Source organism: Topomyia yanbarensis, chromosome 3 (genome assembly GCF_030247195.1).
Source record: "Topomyia yanbarensis strain Yona2022 chromosome 3, ASM3024719v1, whole genome shotgun sequence".
Taxonomy (NCBI): Eukaryota; Metazoa; Arthropoda; class Insecta; order Diptera; family Culicidae; genus Topomyia; species Topomyia yanbarensis.
In genome coordinates, this window is record NC_080672.1 from 306,206,573 (window position 1) to 306,221,353 (window position 14,781).

At 36.4% G+C, this 14,781-nt stretch overlaps 1 protein-coding gene across 1 annotated transcript; it reads right to left on the bottom strand.

The window, feature by feature from the left end:
- Positions 1–7,305: 7,305 nt before the first annotated feature.
- Positions 7,306–9,226, bottom strand: LOC131691855 (islet cell autoantigen 1). The gene is made up of 4 exons (XM_058978529.1): positions 9,014–9,226; positions 8,435–8,952; positions 8,116–8,367; positions 7,306–8,057 (listed from the first exon to the last, which is right to left on the bottom strand). The coding sequence occupies exons 1-4, from the start codon at positions 9,075–9,077 to the stop codon at positions 7,485–7,487; spliced, it is 1,407 nt and encodes a 468-aa protein (XP_058834512.1). The 5' UTR covers positions 9,078–9,226; the 3' UTR covers positions 7,306–7,484.
- Between the last annotated feature and the right edge of the window lie 5,555 nt (positions 9,227–14,781).

Here is a 14,781-nt window from a genome sequence, read left to right on the forward strand (position 1 = left end):
AACATTCATTAATATCATATCGAAAAGCTTCGGAAACCGGAATGGAATCCTGAATGGATTCCAGCTCAAATACAACAACTGATACGGATTCAATCGGTTGAGCTGGAGTCCCTTCAAGATTCCGAATCGATTTCCGTATGGCTTAACCGGGTTTGCTTACCACTTCGCCAGCATAGCATGCACAGATAGTTGGCGGCGTTCTTCTATATCGACTAATAGAGCTATTTCAATAGTATCGCTCGTACAAGAAACTGAACGATTAAATTGGGGATCTAAAATCAATAACAAATGTGTCATGATTTTTCGACACGCAAATTCCGCTGAAAATTATCAATATTCAGTTAGTTTTTGTAACGATGGACCAACGTTTGCCAACCGCCATTCTGATTAAAGTTCATCTGCATTACCGATATGTTAGGACGCCCTTCATCTCTGAGCAGTTCCAGACACAATATGAAAAGTGTCAAATTTGTCCGGACAAAATTCCCTGACTCGCTGCCAAGTTTGCCACTGTTTTTCAAAGAAAATCTATCAGTTCAACAACACACTAACAGATAACATGAGCGAAATCCCCCAAAAAATATCGATCCACCAAATGGTCGGTGTTAAGTCAGACCGGACTAAGTGACAAAATATTGATTTCGAGAAAAACGAGTTTAAAGTTTGAATCGTAGCATCCTTTACATTATAATTGAAAATTATTTTTGTCATAATTCTTGATTATTGTTACATTTTCCAAATCTGGCAAAAGTCGAATGTAACTGACGAAATTTCTTATCCAGTGACATCATTATCTCATTTTTTGATGTTTTGCGACTTAGTCCGGTCTGACTTAACACCGACCAAATTTCCCAGAACACTAGCTCCACCTTTTATAAACCGTCCCAAAAACTCATTTGCCAGCGGGTTATCCCTCAGACTTGGGACCATTTTTCACTGATTGTTTATTCCCCGCATACTTTTGCATATGTCAGTGGTAGCATTATCGTAAATTCGACCATAATCCCAAATAAAAATATATTTAAAATAACTTAAAGCTGGTGAAGCATTGTTTTCGAGTGTTATGTCTGTTAGTCTGTGGTTCAACTAAGATTGTGGCAAAAAATGAGCTACCTCAATCTCATCGAAATTTGACATACGTTTTTGTCTACATAGAACATTGCATGAAAATGTATAACCTCACTTTTCTAACAGTTGAGAGAGCTTGTTGAATATTCGATTCCACCCAGTACACAAGTTCGCTGAACTGCCATTTTTTCGAACATTTTTACGCAGATGACGCCAGCTTGCAATGTTCCATAGAAAGTTCATCAATCAATTTGCGTTGAGTATGGAACAATATAACACAAATTTCCAAAATTTGTGCGTAATTTGTAGGTTTGTCTGGAAGCTGAAAAAAGCTGACTGTGCCAGATAAATCTGGCATAATGCCTGGTTTTTCTGCTCGCTGGAAAAAGCAATTCATGATTAGACAAAAATTGTTCACTCCTAGGTTTCCGTTCCGACTATTCTGTCTGTCCCTTTAACATTAGCGCGGATCCTTTCAAAACCGAAATTCTGAGGACCCTTCACGATAAAGTGCAAAGAGTTTAATTTGAAACTTTCTACAGATCGCTCAGTCCAACTTAGCCTTTGTCATACCAGACAGAAATGTTCTTTTAGCGATACACATATACGCAGTCGATAAAACGATGCATAAGATGAAACTAGTTTACAAATTTCAAAAAGTTGTCATATCCTAAACTTTTTTTTTATCATTTCCGTAGTAAAATGGTCCGCTGAAAACGAAAATGCGATTGAAAAAATTCTGTATGGAACAGATTTTGAGATATTGCTAAAACCCCCGTTTTTGTATTTTAAAAAATTGGCCCTTCAATTCATCACAAATATCTCCAGTTGTACTCTACTGATTTTAATATCATTTGATCGACAATTGCAAGATCTATCAATTATTCCTACTACATTTTTTGGTAACTATTACAATTAGATCTCTATTCAGTAATTAATTAAAAAATAATTGCTATTTCTTGCAAAATTTTGGAATTTTTTTTTGTTTGACGGTAAATTACTCAAAGAAGAACGATTTATTAAATATTTTTTATTCGAGGGTATTGAAATATGATCAATTACGAAAATAATGAGCGGTTGTTTATTGGAATCTAAATAAAAATATAGAAGTTATGAGTATTTTTGTAAATCACAAAAAAGTCAGTTTTTCAGAGTTTTGCTTTACTCATATACAGGGTGTTTGGTTCATGAGTAAGAATCTCTCGAGGGGTGATTTACTGTCATATTTGGAGCAAAAAATCGTTCTACACCTTCTACACATACCATCAAATCTCAACCGTTACAGAGTTATTGAACTTTTTGTGTAAAAAACTTGTTTATCTTAAAACATCTCTAACTCAAAAAGTATACCTCGCATTTTAAATCTTTTAGTGCCATTGGAAAGGTGAGAAAATTTTCTATTGAATAATGTTTTCATGTTTTTTTCAGATAATTTGTTGTAAAGTAGTTAAAAGTTTGTGTTTTTGATGAGGTTTTTGTTAATTTTCTCCAAATAATGAATTATGATTATAGCAATATCTATTATCCAAAAGTTGGGTTTGGGGACGATTCATAATTTGTTCTTCAACATAATGTCCCTATCTCTTCTCGTTTCCTTGTAATTTGACTTCTAAACTTTTCCTGTAATTGACTTGCAAGTTCTTAAAAGACTCTAATATAAAAAATATGCTTTATATCGCTATTATCAGGGATTTATTGGAAAGCTGAGAAAATTTCCTTTCGATGTATGTACAGATATCTTTTAGTTAAGTGTACTACATGACTTTTCACTAGCAAAATAACTCAAAATTTACGTTTTTTTTTTGGTGATTTTTGTAATTATTCTAATTTATCGTCACTATTGTTCATTTGGTGCCCCTTGGGGGGGAAGGGGAGGAGTTGCTTCTCTAATCTTCCGGTCATCACGTCGCATGCTTTGGTATTCTTACTATGTATAACAAACATGAAGATGTGACACAAGGCGCCAAGAGCGCACTAAAATCCTGTCAACCCATTTTTCATTGGATTGTCTGCTCTAAATATATCACCAGGGGACCATTCATAAATGATGATGGATATTGACAATAGGGGAAGAGCGTCACGTAACGAGATAAAAACTAAAAATGCATTTTAGACGTATCAGCGGATCAGGGAAAAAAAAGTACATTGTTTATGAATGGCCCCCAAACAAAGAATAATCCATAACGAATATCACGTAACATCGATGACAGAGCATTGGGATCAAGGCCAAGTCCCCCCTGGGTCGTGCAAAACTGAGAAGCAACATCAAGTTAGGCACAGATAGCAGACGTCCATTTATTTTCATTTTGTTTTGTTTTGTCTTTTCATTTGTTTCTCCTGCCATGATATGTGCGGATTGATGCGGATCGAGCATGACGGCCAAGGAAACTGAAAGCCAGTGGCCCAAACAGGAACAGAAGGGAGGACTACGAACAAGGGAACGGACAACAGAGGAGAAATTGTTTACTTATTTATTATAACTACGACACTAATCACAATTATTTTGCTTTTCTTGTTTCGTTTCAGCAAACCAAAATCTAAACAGACTAACACATACGAACAGTTAGGCTTTGTAGGTTCTCATCTTGACAGAGTCTAGATGGGCGGATGAACGTCTGCCAGAGGGTGGGCTGAGAAATGACAATGACACTGTACGAGATGGCGCTGGGCCTGTGGCCTTCGACTGGCATGGTCCATTCTCATTGATTCGGAAGTCTTCTTGGCTGGTTGGTAGATATGTGCTCCTACTTGCAAGTTGATCAATTCGCTTGGGTGGGGGACATGTAGATCCTACTAGTTGTCGACTCTTTTGATCGTGAGTATGAGGCTAGTTCAGGAAAGGAGTGCAGGACTGGCACCTAAGAGATAGTTAATTATTCAGGATTTGTTCTTATGATTATTAAACTCGATCAAGCACACCGGCTCTCAGAAATGATAAGTAACCCTTTCGGGTCGGTGTGGTCTGTTTGAGTCGAACCAGGCGGACATTCGTTTCGAGCAAACTTTATGTGGATAAATATTGCTTACGCCTTTATTGGCAGAGATTCTTTTTAACGAAATCCTAAAATACCTTCACTGGTATAGCTCCTCAGGATAATAATAATAGAAAAATTAAGGGTTTGCCTGGTCCATAATGTAATGAATATGTATATTGACTAGAACAGGGATAATCGAGTTATGTTATAAGATAGAGAAGAAACAGCACAGTTGTAGGAAAAATATTCGCGAGTAAGGACTAATAATACTACTAGTATGTTTATCGTTTCAATTAATAGTCGATTGATCCGCTTCGGACCTAGGAGACAAAAAGGAGATTAGGAAGAGACAGAAGCGGATTCAATGCGAAATTTGTCAATATGGCGTTGACCCCAAGGCGATGGTAGGATGATTTTCCATAGGATGACAGACTAGATGACACGACGTTACACGCTCTAAACTTGCGCCAAATAGTTTGTATGTATGTATGAATGTAAGCCCGTATGTATGCCTGTATGCATGGATGTGTATAGGAGCAATGTATTCCTGAGCAACATGGAAGGACACCTCTGAGCCGCCAAAACGCTCATGGGAAGCCGGGTGCGCGGTCATAGGTGTGACCATAAAGCACTGCACACACTGTCAAGTGCAACGGATAGACGGTAGGTGTACAGTTAATGCACATAGGTTGCAGAAATAGGTTGTTGAGACAGCCCGATTGCACACTGATAAATAACAATAACAACTATTGTTCATTTGGTGCCCCTTAATATTCTCTGCAACTTGTTATTTGACACTTTATCCCTATCGCTTTTCATTTCGCTGCAATTTAATAGTTAACACAGCATGGCCTTATCACAAATGCAGTGGGTTCGAAATCGCTGTTTTTGCATATGAAACGAGAAGATAAAAATGATTTTGCTTCGAAACTAAAAGAGATAATTGAATGGAGTCAAAGGAAGAATTGTAGAAATTGCTGAGATGCATTGATTCTATGATAATTATGGTGAAGTTCATTATTTACTATTTTAAGAAAATAACGAAAATGCTAATAATAACACTAACTTTAAACTAATTAACCTTTAAAAGAATACTAAATTCACTTAACTGGAAGGTATTAACACATTTTTCTCTGCGAAATTTTCCTGGTTTTCGAATAAAAATAAGAAAAGGTACAATAAGTGCCATACTTTTTCAATAAGAGCTAGTATTAGTGAATATGAGATAAAAATATCCAAGTTCAATAACCCAAACACACGGAAACAAGACAAGATAAGTGTATCATGTCAAAGAACAAATTATACAACTTTTTAAGAATAACAATTTCAATTATTAAAATAGTGATGTTAACTATTAATATTTTCGCGAAGTGAACGAAAAATCGATCAAAATTGTTAAATTTTAAATAAATTACTGTGAAAAGATTACTTAACCTCAATAGCTGAAACATTTGAGGACATTTTTCAGTGGAAAATTTTCTCACCTATCCAATGGATCTGAAAGATTTGAAATACAAAGTATATTTTTTGAGTTAGAGCTATTTTAAGACAACTAAGTTTTTAACACAAAAAGTTCAATAACTCTGTAACGGTTGAGATTTGATGGTATGTGTAGAACGATTTTTTGCTCCAAATATGACAGTAAATTACCCCTCGAGAGATTCTTACTCATGAACCAAACACCCTGTAGAAAGGTTATGCAATCGGTCGGAATTTCGACTTTTCAACCGAGGCCCGCAGAGCTGAATATCTTATACCATTCGACTCAGTTCGTCGAGATCGTAAAATGACTGTATGTGCGTATGTATATGTGTATGTGTCAAACAATCTCACCGACTTTTCTCAGAGATGGCTGGACCGATTTGCACAAACTTAGTATCAAATGAAAGGTACTACCTTTCCATCGGTCACTACTGATTTTTTTATTTATCCGATTTTCAGTTCTGGAGTTACGCAATAACTCAAAATCTGTTCCATACGGAATTTTTTCAGTCTCAATTTTGTTTTCAGCGAGCCATTTTACTACGGAAATGATAAAAATATTGTGAGGATACAAATCATTGTAAACTAGTGTTAGTGATGAGCATTTTGAAAAATAATATCGATTTTGCTACATCGATCTTTTTAATTCAATAAAATCGATGTTGTCAAACATCGAGCCAGAAAAATCGACGCAAAGAATCGATTTTTCCAGGTAAAAAGATCGATTGTGAGAAAATTGCGTCTTTTTCAATGGGAATTTCGAAAGAAAAACTGATTTCACCGAATCGATTTTATTGAATCAATAAAATCGATGTTGTCAAACATAGAACCGAAAAGATCGAATGTTAAAATCGATTTTTCAAACTGAAATAATCGATTTTGAAAAATTGCGTCGACATCGCTCATTTCTATATTTCTATAGTGCCAGAAAGATCCACCCCGCATAATTTATTTTATGCCAACCATTGTCTGGTATAATATCGAACATAACCAATGTCGTTTTTCCATACTCGACCATACAAAACAACGGGTTGTTAAGGACGGTCACCATACCAAAATATGCTTTTTCCCATATACATTTTAACATCATACCGTTCAAGAGCCATAGTTTATGGTAACATGCATATTTTAGATCTAGCGATGCATAAAATATTGGGTGGAGAAAAAAACCTCTGCTCTTCACACCTTTTCATTTCTATCAATTGTTGAGTTTTTTTTTGTTTCTTTTGAAGAAAGCTAAGTGGACTGACGCTTTATCCAAGTGACCTATCGCTGTATTATTATAAGCCGAGGATTTTTGGAACAGGGTATACAGATATGCGAATGGCAGAGATCACCTCAGCAGCGCTGGCAGAAAGGTACAAAGTAGAATACAAAACTCCGAAATAGGATACACGGAAGATATTGGAAATGGTAAATAAAATGAGTATGGTAGTTTAATAGTTGAATTATAATGATGAAATATATCAATAGTATTCCCAATATGGAGAGTATTATATGAATAGTTTGCAAATGGTTTCGAAGCTTTCAGAATTGGTATTTATTTATAAGGACAGCCATGTGACGGCGCCGAGATGGCACAGTGGTGAGCACTCAGGGCAGGAAATGTTCGAACCGAGCCTGTATTCGGATATGTTCAAAGCACGAAGCTTTGAGTTGCTGGTTTGCTTACACAAACTTCGCATCATAATCGATTGTTTGGAGATGTTTTTCGCAATTTAGTTTTAAAATAAATTGCGTATTGAAGGGTTGGGATCTATCTTACTTCAAATTAGGCAAATCAGGCTGAGACAGGCTTTTATTAATCTTTACAAAGCATGAGACATTCATTTTAAAATAGCATAAAATAGGGTAACTGGCATAATATAGTCCTCTGCCATAAAACTAATAACATTGATTAGGATGCCCGATTCTGACAAATATTTCTTTTCCGAGAACCTGTTTCGTACTCTTTGTACCTCAAGCTGCCAAGCTGTTGTGGGGCGCGTCACTTTTGGATGGGATCGCATCCGGATTCGATAGTGGATCTAGCTCAGCAAACAGCTGATACCAACCGGAAAGATCTTTTGTGTCTTTCTGCGGCCGCTTGGAATCCGTTTGATTGTTGGCCATTACGGCACCAGCATGCGGCTGCTGGTTTTTAGAAAGGCTCTGTAGCAAACTTCCGAATACGTCATTGGAGGCTGGCTTGTTGCTCGTTACCGTAGACTGCCTTGGACTCGAAAGTTGGTCTAGCGAAAACTGCATCGCTTCTGGGTTAGTTAGAAGTGTAGATGGCAGGAACGGTACTGGTGCGGACAGAAAATCAGAAAATTCATCGCCTACGGTCAAACCTAATAAATCAGCTGAACTCGAGGAATCTCCTGTACGTGAGTTGGCCTTTTCAGTATCCATGAGCTTTTGTTCAGTTATACCAGCCAAAAGGTCTTCGAATTGCGAAGTATTTTTGGACAAAATTTGGTCTTCGCCTTTTGCTTTGGGCTCGGATTTCGTTTTTTCTTTTCCAGTCGCCTGTTCATCTTTAAAATCATCCTGCGAAAAAAAAAAGTTTATCATTGCTTATTATAACATTCAAAACGGTTCGAAAAACCTGGAAGAATAGCATTTGATCATCGTCCACCGGTTTATCGGTCTGATCTTCACTTTCTCCCTGCTTAACATTTGGATTAGCTTGTGTTAGTTCTCTCAAAATCGAAAAATTGTAGTGCGGCTCCTTAGAAAGGCTCTTCAAAGCCGTCTTATAGGTATCACTGCTCTTTTTAGCAAATTGCAACATTGCATTTTGATATCCGACCAGCGCATGGGAAAACATATTGCACCGAGCTGCCGCCAGCAAATCAATCTGAAATTGCAAAAAGCCACGCGTCTCCATAAAATATTAAAACAATGGAGCAAGAAATCATGTTTACCTTCTCCAAGCAATCTAGTGTGTATTTGTCAAATTTCGTCTTGGCAGTTTTCACATGGTGCTGTGCCTTGCGAAACTTCTCCAACCCTCTACCGGTATCGGGATCCAGTTGAATGCTAACCGACTTCATCCAGCTGAGAGCCGCTCTGTACTCGGTGCGTTCCTTCTCCATCGCCTGAATGGTATTCTGGGTGTCCACAATCGCACGTCCTTTGAATGTTTGCACATCGTGATGTAGCCGCAGCAAAGGCACACGAATCGTAATACGCTGCTGACCGCAATAGGAAACCGCTTTGCCAGTGTTGGACATAAGTTTGCCCGTAGTTGGGCTCTCTTTGCCGACCTCGCGTAAAAATTTACCCAATGTGTTCTCTTCCTGCGCCAGAATGCATACGCGCTCCTGATACTGATCTATTATTCGATACAGCTGCCGGCTACTGTCCGCCACGGATTGGAAAAGCTCGATTTTCGAATCCAGCTCACCATCGGAAGCGACGATATTTTCATCTTCTTTTGTTCCTGGTGTAACAATTTTCATTAATGCATATTGCAGTGTTTTTCCATCACAAGCCCAATTTACCTAGCTTCCTTTGAACCGCTTTTTTGGTTACCCAGAATTGGTGTTGGAATTCCGATTTCAGCATACCTGGAGATGTTTCTCCTAATCCAGAACCTAACTAGAAACCAGAGATGAAAAAAACTATTTTCTGTATGAGTGCTCCGATTTTGACAAATGCACTCGTAGGCTCCTCCTTTTGTAAGTGTTTCAGAGGCAAATATCGATTTTCCACCCCAACAGACAGATGGATAAATAATGCGGGGAAACCTCGAGTATCAAACTGTGAAGCGTTGCGTCCTTTGCGCAGAAGCGGTGCTTGCGATGTGTTTCTAATCCCGCTTCTTTCTGTTGCAGTTTTCATTTGGGGAGTTTACTAGACCTCCTTGAACGCCCGGAGGAATCAGAAACACACTCGAACTTTTAAGTCTTTCAAACTGTTTTGGAAAATAAATAACATTATCAACATGGCCATATCAACATGGCAATTAATAGCATTGATTTTTTATAACTCTTTTCATTCACCACACTCACCTGGGTAGATAGAAGAAGTGGGACAGCCCCTGGGGAGGGGGGGGGGCAGTTGAGAATAACGGAAGTAATAATAAAGGTTCTACGGTTTTTGGTACGGAAGAAAATATTAAAGCTAAATACCTCATTGAACTGACGGCTGTCTTCTATGTCAAGCTCATCTATTGTTCATGAATACGATTCTGACACGATGGGTTAAATTTTCTAAATTTCAATTCTTGTGAATGGCTTGATAGCGCTGATAAGAACTAGGTACCTATATATAAAATTGGTATACTTAAGGGGGGAGGAAATGATGCTGTTACCAATAGTACCTTTAATCGTTAAGCTGCACTACATGTCTTCAAAAGGTTGTTTCTACCTACACATTTGTCTTTATACCACCTTTGACTTCCCGTATAAATGTGTACCATATGCCCACCATTGCATCAAACCATATAGTTATATATAGTTCGTTCAACTATAGATTCGTTCAACTATAGATTAACCATTGCCTGGTATACTGCCCATAAAAGAATAAGAGTCCCATATTGAAAAACAGCAAGCCGAGAAAAACGCTGTTTGAAGAATTACATTCTCATTGAGCCTTATGGATGGGACAACCATGTTTTGGTATTTTTTTCGATATTTTCTAAACAAACCTGGTAATCATATTTGTGCATTGTAATTCAGTGGTAATACAGAATACAATCCAACAGATAACTTATTTTCGACAATAATCCATATGGGACACTTATGCTTTTATGGGCAGTATAGTATCGAACATAACCAGTGTCGTTTTTCCATACTCGACCATACAAACAACGGGTTGTTAAGAACGGTCACCGTACTAAAAGGTGCTGTTTTCTATATATATTTTGATTTTTTCCCTTTTTATTTCGACTATGTTAATCACATTTTCTTTTTTACATTTTAACGACATTCAATTCGCTAGAGATTACTGGGTAGAGAAAGTTATGAAACTTAGAGCCATAGTACTCAAGTGAGAGCAAGGATGTGAAGTAAACAGATCGGAAAACTAGAAGTGGCAGGGTCATTAGAACAGGCTTAATATCGTACGGGCTTAATCAATGAAAACATGCCATTCAAGAACCATACAGATTATGGTGACATGCATATTTTAGGTCTAGCGATGCATAAAATATTGACTGGAGAAAAAAAACATCTTCACCTTCACATTTCAAATTCTATCGATTGATGAAGTTGCTTTGTTACACGCCGTCTTTTAAAGACAGCTTCGTTGGCACTATAAGTGGCCTCGCTTTATCGAATTGAGCTGTCGCCGTAACGTTGTAAGTTGTAAGCATAAACAGATATATGAATAGCAAAGACCACCAGAGCAATATTAACCTCTGGCACAAAAGTACAATGCAGTATACAAATCTCCAATATAGGATACACGGAAGGTGTTGCAAATAGTAACTAAAATGGGTATGGTAGTATAACAGTTCAATTATAAAGGTGGAATATATCAGTATAGTATTCCCAATATGGGGGGTATTATATGAATAGTTTGGAAATGGTTCCGAAGATATCTGGAATGGTATTTATTTATACGGGATTCTAGCTGAATTATGTGTTTAACAAAGGTAATTGTACCAACTACAGAAATTGACTCGATTAGCAATGGTAGCCGACCTGGGTTCGAGTCCCAATACACGCACATTATTTTTTTACTTTTAAGTGAAGGACTTCTCAAATTAGCACCTTTAGAACCCTTTTCTTAGTCTATTTGTTGCTTCAACGGCTTGCTCTTGTAACATTTATACAGTTTTTTTTTATAATTTCATACACTTAGTAGAACGAAACACGAATTTACCGAGTGCTGTTCAAATTTCCGCGGAATTAGCAAAATGCTGAATTTCGACAAAAAATGTCAAAGTGTGTAGTGCGTATCCAATCGTATTGTAAGGCAGAAATAAGCCGTAGAAAATGCTTTTCCCGTTAACCTAACGGGAAAAGCATTTTTTCAAGAATTCACTATTTTTCATTAACAAAAAAATTCACAAAAGCTATTTTGGTAATATCAAGAAAGATTTAGCGTCATCAATTTGCTACCCAACAAACATTTCGTGGTTTTATAAACGTTTTAACAGTTGCTTTTATTGAGCTCTAGCTGAACATTGGAAAGTATACGTGTAATCATCATATATCGTATCGTTTATTCCACCCTTAAACATCCGGGATTTGGAGAATTCATTCAGCTTGTCTGATTAAGACACATGAAAGAACAATTCTTCAGCACGTGCACGTATACAGCCTGAAGAAAACCACAGTTCAGCTTTATCAATAAACCTTTTCGTTACCGCTATTCAGCTTAGAGAATTATCATAGGAAAATTGTTAAAAAAGACATTTTTATTTCAAGTGACACACCACCATCAAATCTCTTTGGAAGCCATATTCTTTTATTAGTGTTACGTTACAGTTAGAGAAAAATTGTATTACCTTGTTGGATATCAAATATCACGTACCTGGGGATCCGAACCAGCAACCTGTTGAATACTAAGCACTTACCTTACTGTCTGCACCAATCTTGCATACATCGAATGCTTAAGATTTCACCGATGTACCGACAAGTCTAGGCTGCTGAATAGAGTCTGTACAAAGGCTACAGTAGCCCTCTATAGATTTAAGTGAACCTAGTTGGCTTGGGTTCGAATCCCAACCTACGATAATTTTTTTTTTAATTTAATAATTTTTAGAACATTCGGGAATTTTAAATTAGATAATTTATTTATTTCAAAAATGATGATTATAGTCGTTTTTGTTTCCAAGGCGAGGATTTATGGTTGTCACAAAACATTTAGATAAGTAAAAATGGGTGTTATATGAAAGTGGTGGTAACTGAATGATGGATTGAAGTCATTTATAATTCTAAGGTGGCAGTCTCCTCAATTTATTTACCACTCCCTGCCAAATGATTTTCTTTCTATTGTGATTTTTTTTGGTAAGCGGAAGTCGCTGTTCGAATTCAATAGTTTATTTATTTATATCAATTAAGTTCGCCAGCGTGAATAATCATTTCATTGTACCTTTGTTTGCAAGTCGATGGATAGAAAAAAATCATGGTAACAATGCTGGTGTCTAAAATTTATAGCAACGTTGGAACAAAAAGTTTCTCTCAGACCGTTTCGAATGAAAAGGTAAATTTACATAAACGAGGGCGCGTGTGATTTGGTAAGCTTGTATATTGAAAAACTGTAAATCATGTGTTTCCCGTGGTGAAAACTCAGTAGATGTAAAAAAACTAAATAAACTTTCTTTCTTTTTTTTTGCTCCTTAACTGTAATATATGCAAAACATCTCAATTGGAATATACCGAAATAATAACAAAATACTTCACATAATAGTAAAAAAAAATATTGTGTGTGTATTGGGACTCGAACCCTATAAAAAAAAACAAAAATAAAAAAAAAACCCAGGTCGGTTGCCATTCCTCATGATTTGCTAATCGCTCCAATTTTTGTAGTAGTTACAATTACCTTTGTTAAACACATAATTAAGCTAATAGTCAAAGGTGGTATAACGGCAAATGTAAAGGTAGAAACAACCTCTTGAAGACATGTAGTGCAGCTTAATGATTAAAGGTAATACTATTGGTAACAGCATCGTTTATTCAACTCGCAATTCAGTCTAATTAAGATGGTTGAATAAAAGCTTTAATATTGTCGCTATTACATTTATTAGCAGTATAGTTCAGCGTTAATGTTAATGTTTAAATAGTTCAGCGAAAGTTTTATTCAGCTTACATAACCTTTAATCCGCTTTAAATCAACACGTAGTCTTATAGTTCAGCTCCTAATGTACACACTCAATTCGGCTCGGCAATTTCCCAACAGCCGTGTGGTCAACAAATTTAGAAACTGATATCTCAGTAAAGTGAGATTTGTTAGCTGATTTTTGGTGAAATATTTTCCGAGTATCAGCTATGAAACGTCACTTTTACTGAGATCTCAGCCAAACAATTATTTACTGAAATGTCAGCTGTTGAGATTTCGGCAAAAGATGCGAAAAAAGCTGAAACTCGGTAGAAAAAATTAAGTGTGTAGATATACACTCAAGTTTTTTTTTACGCGGTTTTTTTTTGCGCGGTATTTTTTTACGCGGTTTTTTTTACGCGGATTTTGAAATTTACGCGGTTTTCATTTACGCGGATTTTGAAATTTACGCGGTTTTCATTTACGCGGTTTTTGAAATTTACGCGGTTTTCATTTACGCGGTTTTTGAAATTTACGCGGTTTTCATTTACGCGGATTTTGGAATTTACGCGGTATCCATCAATGAGCTTCCCTTTATCGCGGATTCTTAAATTTAAGTGGTCTTCATTTACGCGGATTTTGAAATTTACGCGGTTTTCATTTACGCGGATTTTGAAATTTACGCGGTTTTCATTTACGCGGATTTTGAAATTTACGCGGTTTTCATTTACGCGGATTTTGAAATTTACGCGGTTTTCATTTACGCGGATTTTGAAATTTACGCGGTTTTCATTTACGCGGCTCGTATCCCCCGCGTAAAAAAAAACCTGAGTGTATCTACAATTAGCTCTAAAATCATATTATATTTCTCACAATAAGTAGAAATTTCAAAAATACCTCAGAAGACTTGCTATCAAAAACCTTTCGAATGAAATTGAAAACAGTTCATTTTGGCAGTGGCGGATCCAGGGGGAGGGTCTTGGGGGTCTGGATCCCCTCCGAAATGTTTTTGCTTGTTGAGAAATTTCAAATTAGTTTCAATTTTATATAAGTTTCTATTTCAAAATCATTCCATACCAAATTTGTCCAACATAACTGATATTCATTAAATAAGGATATTACGTATTTCGAATTGTGCAATGTTCATTTTAAAATCAAAATTTCAGACCAGTACCGAAATTTTTTTCTGGATCCGCCCCTGATTTTGGTTTTCGAAGTAAGTGCCTATCTATGGACTATAAAGTCCCTGGAATAACATATGATTATTACATTGGCGAGAACTGTACTTGTAAATTTTTCAAGCGAGAAATCGATATATTTTCTAAGTATATCGGTATATTCCAATTGAAATATTTTACATATATAACGGCTAATGAGCAATAGATCAATAAACGAGAGAAAATTTATTTTGTTTTTTTTTATATCTACTGAGTTTTCAGCACTTGAAACGAACGATTTACAATTTTTCAATGTACTAGCTTACCAAATCACAGGCGCTCTTGTTTATGTAAATTTAATTTTTAATTCCAAATGGTCTGTTTACTATTCTATTGAAACTCCC

Bases quoted from the DNA above. Each gene is read 5' to 3' on its own strand.
- LOC131691855 (XM_058978529.1), bottom strand. From the start codon at position 9,077: ATGCTGAAATCGGAATTCCAACACCAATTCTGGGTAACCAAAAAAGCG. The intron at 8,368-8,434 runs GTAAACATGATT...TTGCAATTTCAG, and splicing joins CACTAGATTGCTTGGAGAAG to ATTGATTTGCTGGCGGCAGC. The intron at 8,058-8,115 runs GTTTTTCGAACC...TTTTTTTCGCAG, and splicing joins ATCAAATGCTATTCTTCCAG to GATGATTTTAAAGATGAACA.